We start from the raw sequence: 13555 nt of genomic DNA on the forward strand, positions 1-13555 counted from the left end.
TAATTACTAAGATAAAAATGCAGGGTAATGAAGTAAACATGAGACACTGGCACTTCCCCACCTAGCCATTTAAAAGAGTAATTTCAGGAATGGGTAGTGGAAATTATTTGTGAGTTATTAGGGAAGATAGAAAGTACTCCGGAAGTTATAGATACTAAGTGGGATAAAATGAAAGTGGAGTTTAAAAATACGGTAGAAATAAAAGAAAGGAAGACTAACAAGAACAATCTCACAGAACATGTAGAGGTGCAATTGTAGAGAAAATAAGGGAGCACCTGGATAATATGCAAGCGTTTAGAAAGATTGCTGTTAAGCAACTGTTTTTGATAATATTTCCAGAGCACAAAAACATCTGGCACAAAGACTTAGGCAACATGAAGTATTATGGGTTGTTGCCATACTTAGGGAACCTATAACCAGAAAAATAACCAGAGATCCTGTAGAGGTATTACAGGTATTCTGGAAGTCTTATGAAAATGTGTATAATGCTGAGAGGTGTGGAGATCAAGAAGCACAAATGGAAATATGTATGGAAGACTTAAATAGTCCAAGGTTAGAGATTAATGAGACTGAACAACTGACAAGATAGGAGGAGAAGAGATAACAATGGTGATGTACAGCCAGTCTGCAGGAAACTCTCCAGGAATAAATAGCATTCCAGTGGAAGTGTGGGTGCTAGGAGACAAGGAAGTAATAAAGATCTAGAAGGTTTTGTTTAACAGTATTTTAAAAGGAGGGGACACACCAACATACTGGAGAAAGCTGTGGTGGCTGTAATACCTAAAGGCAGTAAAGACCTATCAGATCCAGCATCATATAGGCTCATTTCAATTTTAAAACATGATTATAAAGTGTTTATGTTTATAGTGACTGAAGTAATAGAAAAAGTGTTGCCAAAAATTATAGATATGGATCCATGTGGTTTTGCAGAGGGGAGGCAAACATCTGACAACAGTGACAGAACAATGATAATTTAGAGGGAAGCAGAATGTAAGAAAATACCATTGATTTGAGGGATCTTGATGCAGAGAAACCATTGTATAGACTAAGTAGGATTTTATGAGTAGGGCAATGGGTGCGTTTGCATTTCCTGATAAAATAATAAGGTTAGTTAGGAGGATACATGAGGGATGTGGAAGAGGTTCCTCTATGATAAGTTGTTTCTGAACAGAGGAATTAGGTAGCAACGTTCTCTTTCCCCTTTGTATTTGCATTATATTTACAACCAGTGGCAAAGAAAATAAGGGACTCAGAAATTCAATAGTTGGTATGGTGTTCATGAAAAGCTGGCTTTATTTACACTTGATAAGATTTTGTACCTGATAAAACCAGAAAAGGACATCTCAGTATTCTGGAATATTCTGAGACCGTTTTAAGGTATACAATTAATGAAGATAAAACAAAGACTGTAGCTGTGAATTATGTATTGATTCAGCAATACCTGTTTAGGAGTATGTGTTAAAAAGATTGCTGTTATGGTAGCCAAAGATTATGATAATACAAAAACTGAGAAACTGTAAGCTCTTGCCTAAGGATATGGATAGCAACATACAAGCAGTAAAAATGGTTTTAGTCCCTTTAGTTTTATGCACAGGTTAGGCATATTTCTATCAACCAGAGAAGTTGTGGATAGTAATAATGAGTTGAAGGCAAGAGTCAAGTGGGATAAATTGATATTTGCAACAGACCAAGGAGGTTCAGGGATACCTGATTTGAAGGGATACTTTACAGCTACACTGTTAAGGCTTTTGTATAGAACATGAGCAGAAAGCTACAATTCAAAGTGGAAAGGTATGATTATGAAGCAGAGACAAAACTCAAGGAACACAGAGAAAGTGGAATTGTGGATGCAGATCCTTAATGAGATTAACAACAGCCATATAGAATATTATATTCATAAAGTATAAGAAAGTATTCTAAGAAATAAGCCAACACGGGAATGGATAAAGAAGATTGTGGCATGACTGCAATTAGGGGTACAGAGCTAAAATTTACTGGAGAAAGCTAGCAAAGGAACCAAGGTACTGGGAACAAATAATAAGACAGGGAAACGTACTAGAATGGGAAAAGGCCAAGAAGACAGTCGGACAGCAGGCAAGAGATTGCCTTCCTTAGCAGGGACTGATATCAGAGTACAGACAAACAGAAAGGAATAGGGGAATCCTAAATAAAATACCTGCACTGGTTGAGTTTTTATTGGAATCTAGAACAGAAACTGCTGTTGAAAAGGGATAATTAGTAGGGAATATAAAATATTGCATGATAACTATAGCAATCATTCAGAGGAGGGCAGAAAATATTGGGAAGACAGATTAGATAAGCAATTTACAAAGAAACAATGGGAGGACATATGTATGCCTCAAAAATATGCAGCAAAGTATACGAGATTTAGGATTTTTCCCTGGAAGTGTTCCCATAGGCGCTTGTATACCCCAAGCAGACTCAAAATAATTTTTCCTCAGGTAGATTGCAAATGGAGGTGTAATGGAGAAGAAAAAGGTACCTGGAAGCAAATTCTTCAGACTATAATGAGTGGGGAGACTTTTAGAATTCTCTACAGAGTAGTCTGTCAGCTAAATTAGGCAACCAGTTCAGCGTAATTAAGGAAATAATTTTTTTGAGCTGGGAAAGCAAAGTCCAAACCAACCATATTTGAGAAAGTGAATATTGTAAAAGAGATAAAAGAACAGGAACTGGGATCTTTAGAAAAGGGTAGGAGTAAATTACACAGAGAAATGGAAATTGTGGGAAAACTACATGCAGAAAAATGTTTTGGAAGAGAAAAGAGGTTTAAGAGAAGGCAGGAATTGAACAATTTATATAATGATGGATTAATTATATTGTTTAGAACATTATATGTGATCTATAATGTTTGTAAATGTGAACTTATTAATATGGTTTACTTTTAAATAAATGTAAGTTTACCTGTTTCATAAGTGATAATTCAATAAAGATGTTAAAAAATCATATGCAAGCACCAGCAGAGATATAAGAAAAAAATAAGGAGCACGAGGTATAAAAAAGCTTTAACTATGGTCACATGACTGCAGGAAGGTTTAGCATAATGGTTAAAGTCTATTAAATAAAGAGTTGTTGGTGTCAGCTCCAGTTACCTTAGTGGAAAAGCAAAAAGCAAACAGCAAAAAGGCAAAAACCAAGATTCCACAGCGCTCAATTAGTCCCGGTCTGTTCAGACCATCGATAAAGTGAAACACGACTGTGCAGTCCAATGGTAAAAACAACTTTGCAGTCAAGCAGCACACGATGTTCAAAGACTCCAAATAATATTAAAAAACTAGTTTATTGGATCCACAAGTTAAATGGTGGTAAGCGCTTTCGCAACAAATGCTTTTTCAAACCAATACATGTATTGGTTTTTGCCTTTTTGCTGTTTGCTTTTTGCTTTTCCACTAAGGTAACTGGAGCTGACACCAACAACTCTTTATTTAATAGACATATCCTGGCTTTTGTACAGTTGGTGTTATTAGCGACAAGGTGTGCAGCAGGTTTTATTTTTATTTTCGTTCTTGCAATAATGGTTAAAGTATTTACCTCATAAACACAAAGTACAGAGTTTAATTCTGATCTCTAGTTGTCGATTAGACTAGGCTATGAAACAGAGGTCGAGTCATTCCCCTTACTGCCTGTTTTCTGTTTGTAGGTCATTTTGCTATCCCATAAGTTATATAGAGGTTAACACTTTGCTGTGAGAGTATTTTATATGATGCTCGAGTGTGTGATGGTGCCAACTGTCTTAGCAAGATCCAGCTAGGCAGTGTACATTGATGTGCCCTCATCTATTGCCTCTGTGACTTTTTCAAAGAAGTCAATCAGGTTCATTAGGCAGGGCATACCCTTGATGAATCCAAACTGGATTGCCTATATGTTACCTATATCCTTATTTATTAGTTCCATAACGATCCTTTCCATAGCCTTGCAGATGAGGCTGGTCAAGCCAGGTCTGTAGCTACCCGGGCCTGTTGTAGCCCCACCTTTGTACAACAGAATGATTATTGCTGTTCTACATTCATCCAAGCACAAAAACTGTTTCAAGACTAAATTTGAATGTTTTTTTTCAGGGAGGCTGACAATTCACGTTTCAGCCTAGCCATTAGACAGCCTTGTACTTTATCCAGCCATATAGATGAATTGTGCTTGAACTTACATAGGGCCTTGAAAAATTGTTCTTGGGAAATTTGATGGGGGATGTTTGAATTGTTCTGAGAATACTAGATGGGGTGAGGGGAAATGGTGGGTGAAGTTGGAGCCAGATTTGTCTGCTAGTAGATTGACAATGTCCTCTCAGTGTGGGTATGTAGCATAATTTACCATTAGTGCTGCATTGTGCTGGGCACTGCTTCTGACATTAATAACATAGCTAAAGAAGGCTTCCATCTGGGTGGCTGTTTTTACCTCATATCTGGCTTTGGTTGATTTCATCAGAATTTGGAGTCCCTTGTTAAGTTTAGCAAGAGCATTTATGGGGCTTCTGGAGAGTTAGATTTATCTTTGCCTGCAATAATTGTTTTCTTTTGTTATAAAGCTTGTCTATATTATGGTTGCACCATAGGAGTTCAGTTTTGATTTTTGCATTGTATTTATTTCTGAGGGTGACAGCTGTATCAATGCAATTATTTACATGTCGATAGAACTTGTTCGTAAAAAGTTGGATCATTGAAGTGGAAGGGGCTTTTGAATTTAGGGAGGTCTTCACTCAGTTTTAGTAGATTCATTTTGTGCATAGTCTCTGAATACTGAAGTATTGGAGGATGCTTTTGGCTTCAGTCTTAAGATTAATGTGACTGATTTGTGGTCTGATTTGACCATGGAGAAGGCTACAACAGGCAGGGAGCAGAGCTGTTACATGTGAGTAAGGACCAAGTCCAGAATTTGATCTTCCCTGGTTTGTGTGTAGACTAACTGGTCCGGTCACTAAAACTGTGGTCACTAGAAGAACTTATGCCCACATAAAGAAAAAACGGTAACGGCAAAGTCTTTCCAGGCTTGAAAGAATTTCCACACTTTGTACTCAATCTTACTATTTTTTCTCTCTCTAACGAAAAAAGCGGAACCAACACAAACTATTAAATTCAAAAACAACTTTTACAAAAGTCAGCAAGTCAAAGCTGGAGTATCTGACTGCAGTGGATGCTAAATCAAATAAAATATAACTGCACAGAAAGTTTAGTACTTTTGTTCTTTAACCTCATTACTAGAACTTCCTCAGAATTTAATACCTTTATAAAATAGTCTCAAAGAAATCATGTGACAATTTCAATTAGAACATTTTAAAAGTCTTAAAGATCTATTTAAATACATACTGAAAAAACATATCATATTAAACCATAAAATCTTTTCTAAATGCTTAAAAATATTAATACAAGTATTATAAATTACTAAACACATTTGAAAATAATTTCTTACTAAAAAACTTATTTTAAGTTTTCAAAAGACATTTAATATTAATATGGTCATTGATACCTGGCAACCTATCTACTTGTATAAATATTTAAGAGTGCCAAAATGTACTTGACATACCACAGCTGAAATAATAAAACAACTTTAATAAAAACAATAAAACGTGTACGGTTCATAGGTTCATAGGTTGGTACTAGGCTATCAGCCCTAGGGCCTATACAAGCCTAGCCATAACAATTCCCTGGCTATTTCTTCCCACATTATTTACTTTCCTGGACCCCTGTCTAGCAGGGCGACTGACGTGATCCCTGGGGTGAATTTCCTTTCTCCCATCCAATTGTCAAGGTTCCTCTTGAAGAGGTCCAAAGAGGCACTCTGCTTGACATGTATGGGCAATCTATTCCAAAGTCTGGGGAGTCTCTCGGTCAGGAACCTATCCCTCCAGCATGTTTTGTTTATTGTGATGACAATGTTTAGATCCCTGGAGAGTGTAGCTCTGAGGGATTGGGATTTCTTTAAGTGTAGCATGTCCAACAGCTCTGGGTTTGACATGGCCTTGTATGTTAAGCAGAGATCGCCTCTGAGTAGACGATATGCGACAGAGTATAGCTGGAGTTTTTTAAGGCGGTCAACGTAGGGCATCTGCTTTAGGCCTGTGATTCTTTTAGTGAGGTATTTCTGAGGCCTTTCCAGTTGTTGCAGATGTCTTGAGAGGTACATACCAAATGGGGCGTATTCTATAATGGGTCTAATGAGGGATGAGTACAGTGGGACAATGACCTCCTTTTTTCTGGATGAAAAGCCCTTCGTGATGAGGTGTGCCACATAGAAGGATTTCCTGACTGTTGTGGCGATGTGGTTATCGAAGGTGAGACCACTGTCCACCTGTGTCCCTAAGTCTCTTATCACACTTTCTGTGTTTAGTGTACTGCCGCCTATATGGTAATTCATGGATACATGTTTTTTCCCAAAGTGGATAACAATACATTTCTTGGCATTGAGCTTGAGCCCATGGCTCTGGCACCAAGCATCTGTTTCTGTAAGGCCCTTTTGTAGAGTATCCACATCATTTGGGATTCAATAATGGCTCCCAGTTTGCAGTCATCTGCAAACTTTGTTAGCCAGAGTCCCTTAGTGTTGACCTGTACTTCAGAGAAGTAGATGCCAAACAAGAGCGGCCCCAGGACTGAACCCTGAGGTACTCCACTTGTCACTTGTCTGGAGCTGGATTTGGAGTCAGCTACTTTTATAGTGTGGGTTCTATCAGTAAGCCATTTAGCAACCCATTGGGTGACATAGGGATTAATGCCCAACTTAGTAAGTTTATCTATGATTCCAGAGTGGGGGATGGTGTCAAACGCCTTGGCAAGGTCTAGATAGGCTGTGTGGACCACCTTACCCTTGTCCATGGCTCTGGAGACTGATTCAAAGAAGTCAATCAGGTTCAGGAGACAAGATCGGCCCTTCACAGACCCAAACTGGGTGGGGTCCAGTGTTTGAAGGTTGCCAATGTCTTGGTTTATAAGTTCCATGATAATACGCTCCATGGCCTTGCAGATAAGGCTTGTCAGACTGATGGGACGGCAGTTTCCGGGATCCAAGGTGGATCCCCCCTTGTGGATTGGGATAACTGTAGCTCTGCGCCACTCAGTGGGCACGAAACCTGAGGTGAGGCTATGATTAAACATGACACTTAGGTGAGGTGCCAGTTCATATTGTAGTTCGTGCAGTACACAGCCCGGGATGTCATCTGGTCCTATGGATGCTGTATTCTTGGCTTTAGAGAGTGCGTTTTGTACCTGTGTGGCCGTTATTACTGGAATTTGGCAATCTTCCGGTATTGAGATGGGCCATTTAGGGGGTGAGAGGGGGTGAAGTTGGCACTGAATCGATCTGCCAGGATATTGGCAATATCCTTCGGATCAGTATATTTAATGCCATTCTGTTTTAGCTCAGAGCAGATCTGAGCATTGCCATTTAGATTCTTGACATAACTATAGCATGCCTTGTGGTTGTCTTTGGAATCTTTGGCAATTTTATTTTCGTAACTAGCTTTGGAGGATTTTATGAGGCATCTCAGTTTCTTACTGAGGCTAGTAAGGGAGTTTTTTGCGGTACAAAGCTGCTTTTTCAGACCGGTAAAAATACAAAAATGTAACACACATACTTTTAAAATCAGAAACAACCAATCAGTTATAAAATAATCAAATGAGGAAATTCGTTCCCATGCAACCAAATACTCAAAAAGTGCACAAATCAAACTACAGATCTGCGCTGCATAGCCACTCAAAATCATTAGCTATGTGCACAAATCACAGTTCAAAATGAGCCACAATGGCCAATCAACCTAAAGCAGGAAGTGCTGCTTTCATTCATAGTAAGCTAACCAATCAAATAACTATCTATGAACACAAATCAAAATACACATCTACGCTCTAGCAGCCAATCAAATACAACAGGAAGAAATGCTTTCATACATAAACTATAATCAAGAAGCTAGGCAAATAATAAACTTAGTATCTTGTTCACATGCCTTGCCAAAGGGTTTTTGCTGCAACGCTTACGTATATCATTGTGTTTTAAAATCCTATCTTTAAAAGGGCAGTTTGTCTTCCCTACATAAAAACATTCGCAACCCTGACACTTTGCATAATAGTTGTCATCATCCTACAATCAGCATAAAAAATGTAAAAACTGTGTAATCCATTGGTGTATGTAGAAAATAACTGCCAAGCCAAATGTGGCTGCATGCACTGCCCTTTTAAAGACAGGATTTTAGAACAAATTAACAATATATGTAAAAGCTGCAGCAAGAACCCTTTGGCGAGGCATGTGAACAATCACAGGGTTGATCAGATTTTTATATTTTTAGTTTTAGAGGTTGTTCACTTAAATATGAGAGCCAGTGATATAAGGAATAGGACTGTGTGTGCTGAACTTAAATGGATCATGTGTCTGAAAGCTGATAGCTTTCCTGGTATAAATGAAGCTCTATCTGTCAGACCTGTACTAAAGAATCATGGTTTGAGACACTAAGTTCACTATTTGCCTAGCTTCTTGATTCTAGTTTATTATGTATGAAAGCATTTCTTCCTGTTGTATTTGATTGGCTGCTAGAGCGTAGATCTGTATTTTGATTTGTGTTCATAGATATTTATTTGATTGGTTAGCTTACTATGTATGAAATCAGCACTTTCTGCTTTAGGTTGATTGGCTGTTATGGCTCAGTTTGAACTGTGAATTGTGCACATAGCTAATGATTTTGATTGGCTATGTGGCGCAGATCTGTAGTTTGACTTGTGCACTTTTTGAGTGTTTTGAATGGAAGAGAATGATTTTCTTCATTTGATTATTTGTAGCTGATCAGTTGTTTTGAATTTTAAAAGTGTGTGTGTTACATTTTTCTATTCTTACTGGTCTGAAGAAGTGGTGTCTTGTACCTCGAAAGCGTTCACCATATACATTTTATTGTTTTTATTAAAGTTGATGTTTTATTACTTCAGCTGTGGTGTGTCACGTACGTTTTGGAGCTCATACATTTTTCTTGCATTTTGGCTTGACCTTTACCTGGATACCGATTTTAGTTTTGGCTTGTATAAATATTTGCAGGTTGAGTTCTTTAACTTCAAGGCAATTATGTACATTACCGCTAAAAGGAACTGGTTTTACAAAGTCTACAGCAAAAAATAAAAACTTCCAAAAGTCTTTGCAGTTCTGAGCAAGCTTTGCCAAGGCATTTTTGTCATCCTTATTTTAATGACCAGGACATGTTCAGATATTCTCTTACTTAACTTTCTGACGGACTTACCAATGTAAATACAGTGACACATATCACATGAAACTAGGTAGACTACATATGTTGAGTTACAATTAAATCTACATTTTGATCAAAGTTGTAAATTACTATGTTTTAAAACTATACTTGAACTCTCATTACTGACTCTACATTGTTTACATCTATTACATATAAACATACTTTTCTTACTATAATTAACATTAAATGGAATGTACTCAAATAACTTTTTCAAGTCAAAACCCTTTTTATAACAAAACTTAGGGGTATTTCCAAGTACTTCATTAAGCTCCATACTTCCTACAGCCATTTTCCAATTTTCATTAATAAGTTTCCTAATTTCTAATGCATCAAATGAAATAGGTAAGGGAAAACCAATGAACCCCTTTCCTATGGTGTTCTGCTTATCATTATTGCCAGTAAGAGAAATACCACTAATTAAAATAGGTGGAAACCTAGAACTTCTTAAACCCCTCTCTTCTCCAATAATATTGTCCAAATATGCTGATGTACACCCTCTGAATAGAAACAGTTGTCTCAAATGTTTAACTTCACTGTCAAAATTCCCACTTGAAGTAATAAGACTACTAATACTGATAAACTAACACCTAACAATGTTTCTCTTCATAAAAGTAGGATGTTGACTATTGGAAATTAGATAGTAACATCAAACATGCCCAAGGATACATCCATTGTAATTTCTAAATCAAAAAAAATTAACCTTAATACATTTAGATCCTAAAGTAAAGTTAAGAAACCCGGTACTCCTATTAAGATCCTGAATGAATGAATGAATGAATGAATGAATGAATGAATGAATGAATGCACTAAACTTTATATCTGGGCAGTTGTATTTTACTTGATTGAGTAACCATTGCAGTCAGATTCTCCAGTTTGACTTGCTGACTTTCGTAAAAGTTGCTTTTGACATTTAATAGTGTGTTTGTGTTGGTTCCACTTTTTTTGATTGGTTGTGCTGTGTGCAGAATGGAAGCTGGCAAGGCTTCAGCTGTGGGATTCTTTGTCAGTGGTTCGAATGATAATTTTGACTTAACCATTCATTCCATACCTAACGATTTGCTGGATTTGAGCCAATCACTGAATAATTTGGTCTCCAGGGTACAAACAGTGTTAATGTCTATCCAGAGTGGTAATCTTAGGGTCCACACTTTCAGGGATGGAATTCAATAAAGCAAGTTTTAAATTTAAATGGAGCGGAGAGGCTGACTGAGTTAATCATGGGCAACTGAACACTTCTGGTTATCGTTCGGACTGTAGCCATTTTGAGGTAGAAAATCTGATGTGGTTGAGCTTTAATCTATTTGCTTCTATTGAAACTGTGACATTTAATGTTCTGACTGATGTTGGTTCTTTGAAAGAATGCAGGTTAAAAGTTTTTACACTTGAAAAACAGCTATTTATATAGAAGACTCTTGAACATGAGAAATTGTATCTTGAGCATTGTATAGCTTTTCAGTAAGTTCCATTTGGGTTAAGCATTTCAATGTTTCCAAACAGAACATAGAAAGATGATGGGCTATACAAAAAGTTAGTTAATTTGTTCAATAATACGAGTATAGAAATGATGAAGCTTTTGGTTACTGAATACAAAGAACAACTTAATCATTTAAAAGTTTCCATTAAGAACCTGAATGACTTCATATATCAAAATAAACATTTTACTGACTGTTTGGTTGAATATACCAGTATTTGGGCCAAATTAGATAGACAGTGTGTGACTTTTGTGGAGCAGAAAAAAAATGTTCAGAGACGCTAATGCTTATGCTACTGGGCAAGCTTATTCCATCGGTAAAGCTGGCAAAACTGAAAGGGCCTATCTATCAGAAAATAATCAGCAAGCATTCAGTGGTAATGTTGATATAAATATAGGAGGTCATGTTCAAGTTAATTTAGAGTGTCCTTTAGTTCCAGACACAGTTTTCATGGACAGTACCAACATCAGTAATAATAACTCTGGTATGGTAAACTGTAGCTATGCTGATGCAGTCAGGTCATCCCTCTCCTTTTTGGGATCCGATGACAATGAGCCATGGAAGGAATCAAAGAGACAGGGAAAAGGAAATGAAAGCTATAAAACGGATGGAGGTTTTTTGGTTTGGAACTTCAGTATTTTTTTTTTAAATGAGAAACACTTGGATATTTTGAAAAATGGACTATTTATTTCATCTTGTAGAGTGAGTTTAGTTAATACCTTAAAGGAATGTAAACTTTATGTATGAAAAATTAAATTTAGAGTATATTTTACATGATGTTAATGTTGAGCAAAAAATTTTCTATTACACAAAAAAGTACTGTTAATCCATCCCTTCATCATACGTTTCAAGTTTATCTTGAGTTTTGTGAGAAGGAAATTAGAAATTTGTTAAGTTCACCCTTGTTATTTCAATATTTCAATATGACAGCTGTTGAAAAACAGGCTTTGATTGAACTTCGATCTAAACCTGAGCTGCATATTATGAAAACAGACAAGGGTAATGGGATGGTTTTGATGAATGTAGAAGATTATATAAATGTACTTTCTGACTGTATTTCATATTTTGATTTATATGAATGTGTCTCAGTGAACTGAATTAATGTATGCTTTAATAAGTTAGATAGAGTTTTATTAGATTTATTATATGACACACAAGTTGATGCAAAGTTGTGTGATTTTTATTATGTTTCATTTCCAAAATTAGGTAAATTTTTTGGCATACCAAAATGCAAAAGTTTGTTGATGAGGATATGTTTCCATCTTTTAGGCCAATCATTTCCAATAGAGGCAAAAAAACAGAGTTTATATCCATTGTTTTAGAATCTGTTATAAATCCAGTTATACAAAATTCTAGCTCTTATCTTAGAGATTCATGAACATTACTTGGTTTATTAAGAAATATGGAAATGTTCTGTGTTGACTAAACATTCTGTTAATGGCTGGAAATGTTTTCTGTTGCTGCCAGACTAAAGATTTTATTAATGTTTGAAATTGTTTTGTGTTACTGTCAGACCAAACAATTTGTTAATGGTTGGAAATGTTTTGTGTTACTGTCACATCAAACATTCTGTTAATGGTTGGAACTCCTAATAATGCATTTCAAATAAATCATGAACAAAACAAATCACAAAAACACAAAATGCAGACAAGCAATTTGATGTAAAGTAGAAATGTGCTATGCAGTACACGGCATTTTAATATTGAGATGGGGAAAAAGAACTGACAGGTTCTTCTAACCTTCTGTAGTTTCAATGCATATAACAACACCATTCATGTAGAGATGTCGACCATCAAATAAGCATGACTGTCCAAGAAGAATTCTGTATTGCCTACTAGTGCTGTAGAGTGTCACACAGTACTGTTAGGTCACTAAAAGAATCTTTTGAAATGGATACTACTTTATAATGTCGCATAACTAGATATTCATAATTTCTGGCTTGATGCCATATTGCAAAGAAATATGAATATATAAAATTGAATAAATAAGGCTACATTTCTGAGATTCCTCTTACCTACAGAAATCATGTTTTCATAGTTCTGCACCATCACCTCCTTGTGTAGCTCTTTCTCTGGTTTACTCAGCATCTTCCACTCCTCTCGTGAAAACTCAACAGCAACATCTTCAAAGCTTTCTGGCACCTGAAAGCACATGCATTTTGTTTGCTTGTTTTGTTCTTCTTTTACTGTACATACGCATGAATTTAAAGAGTACCAACAAGAAAGTAACCAGCTATGCTAAAATGTTGAGTGTACCAATTACTAATTTGCCAAAAATTAATAAATATTTGTTTTTCACTTCAGCAATGTTTCTGTGAAAACTCAACAATTTCAGGATGGGTTACAACGAGGATGACCCATTATGTGCATTCAGTCCCAGAATAACATAACTTGTACATAAGCAGAATAAGCAATAAAAACATACATTGGCATTAATTTGCAAAGACAATTGAATTCTATGGATTTTTAACATATGTTCATAGGTAACTAAATCAGTCTGTGAGCCTAGAGGTCAGAATCAAACCTTGTATCTGTAAGTGCATTAACCATTATGCCAGTCCCCCCCCCAAAAAAAAGAATAGTTTGAGCAAGCAGATCACAAAACTCACTTTCCTGTATTTCGGGGGTCCCACCACTATAACTTTACACATACATGAAGATATTTGATATTTATTGTTTAGACACTCTTAAGGCAGACAAACTGCACAATTTCAAGCTATTTCTGCCCCAGACAAACTATAAAGAAACAAGATATTTGCTTCTGATGATCAGAATAGTTTGAATGAGCATAGTGCATATTCACTGTAGGCCCAAGATCCTCAGATACAAAATATAAATCCAAATTAAAAAAC

At 36.3% G+C, this 13555-nt stretch overlaps 1 protein-coding gene across 1 annotated transcript in view; it reads right to left on the reverse strand.

Moving 5' to 3' along the window:
* LOC122798727 (zinc finger protein 501-like) overlaps positions 1–13555 on the reverse strand; it is a 169249-nt gene that overhangs the window by 118648 nt on the left and 37046 nt on the right. Inside the window, exon 2 of the mRNA XM_044067827.1 lies at positions 12719–12845. Within this exon, the coding sequence (XP_043923762.1) occupies positions 12719–12845 (127 nt within the window). The remainder of the gene's footprint in view (positions 1–12718; positions 12846–13555) is intronic.

This window comes from Protopterus annectens, chromosome 3.part1 (assembly GCF_019279795.1).
Source record: "Protopterus annectens isolate FY-2018-M chromosome 3.part1, PAN1.0, whole genome shotgun sequence".
Taxonomy (NCBI): domain Eukaryota; kingdom Metazoa; phylum Chordata; order Ceratodontiformes; family Protopteridae; genus Protopterus; species Protopterus annectens.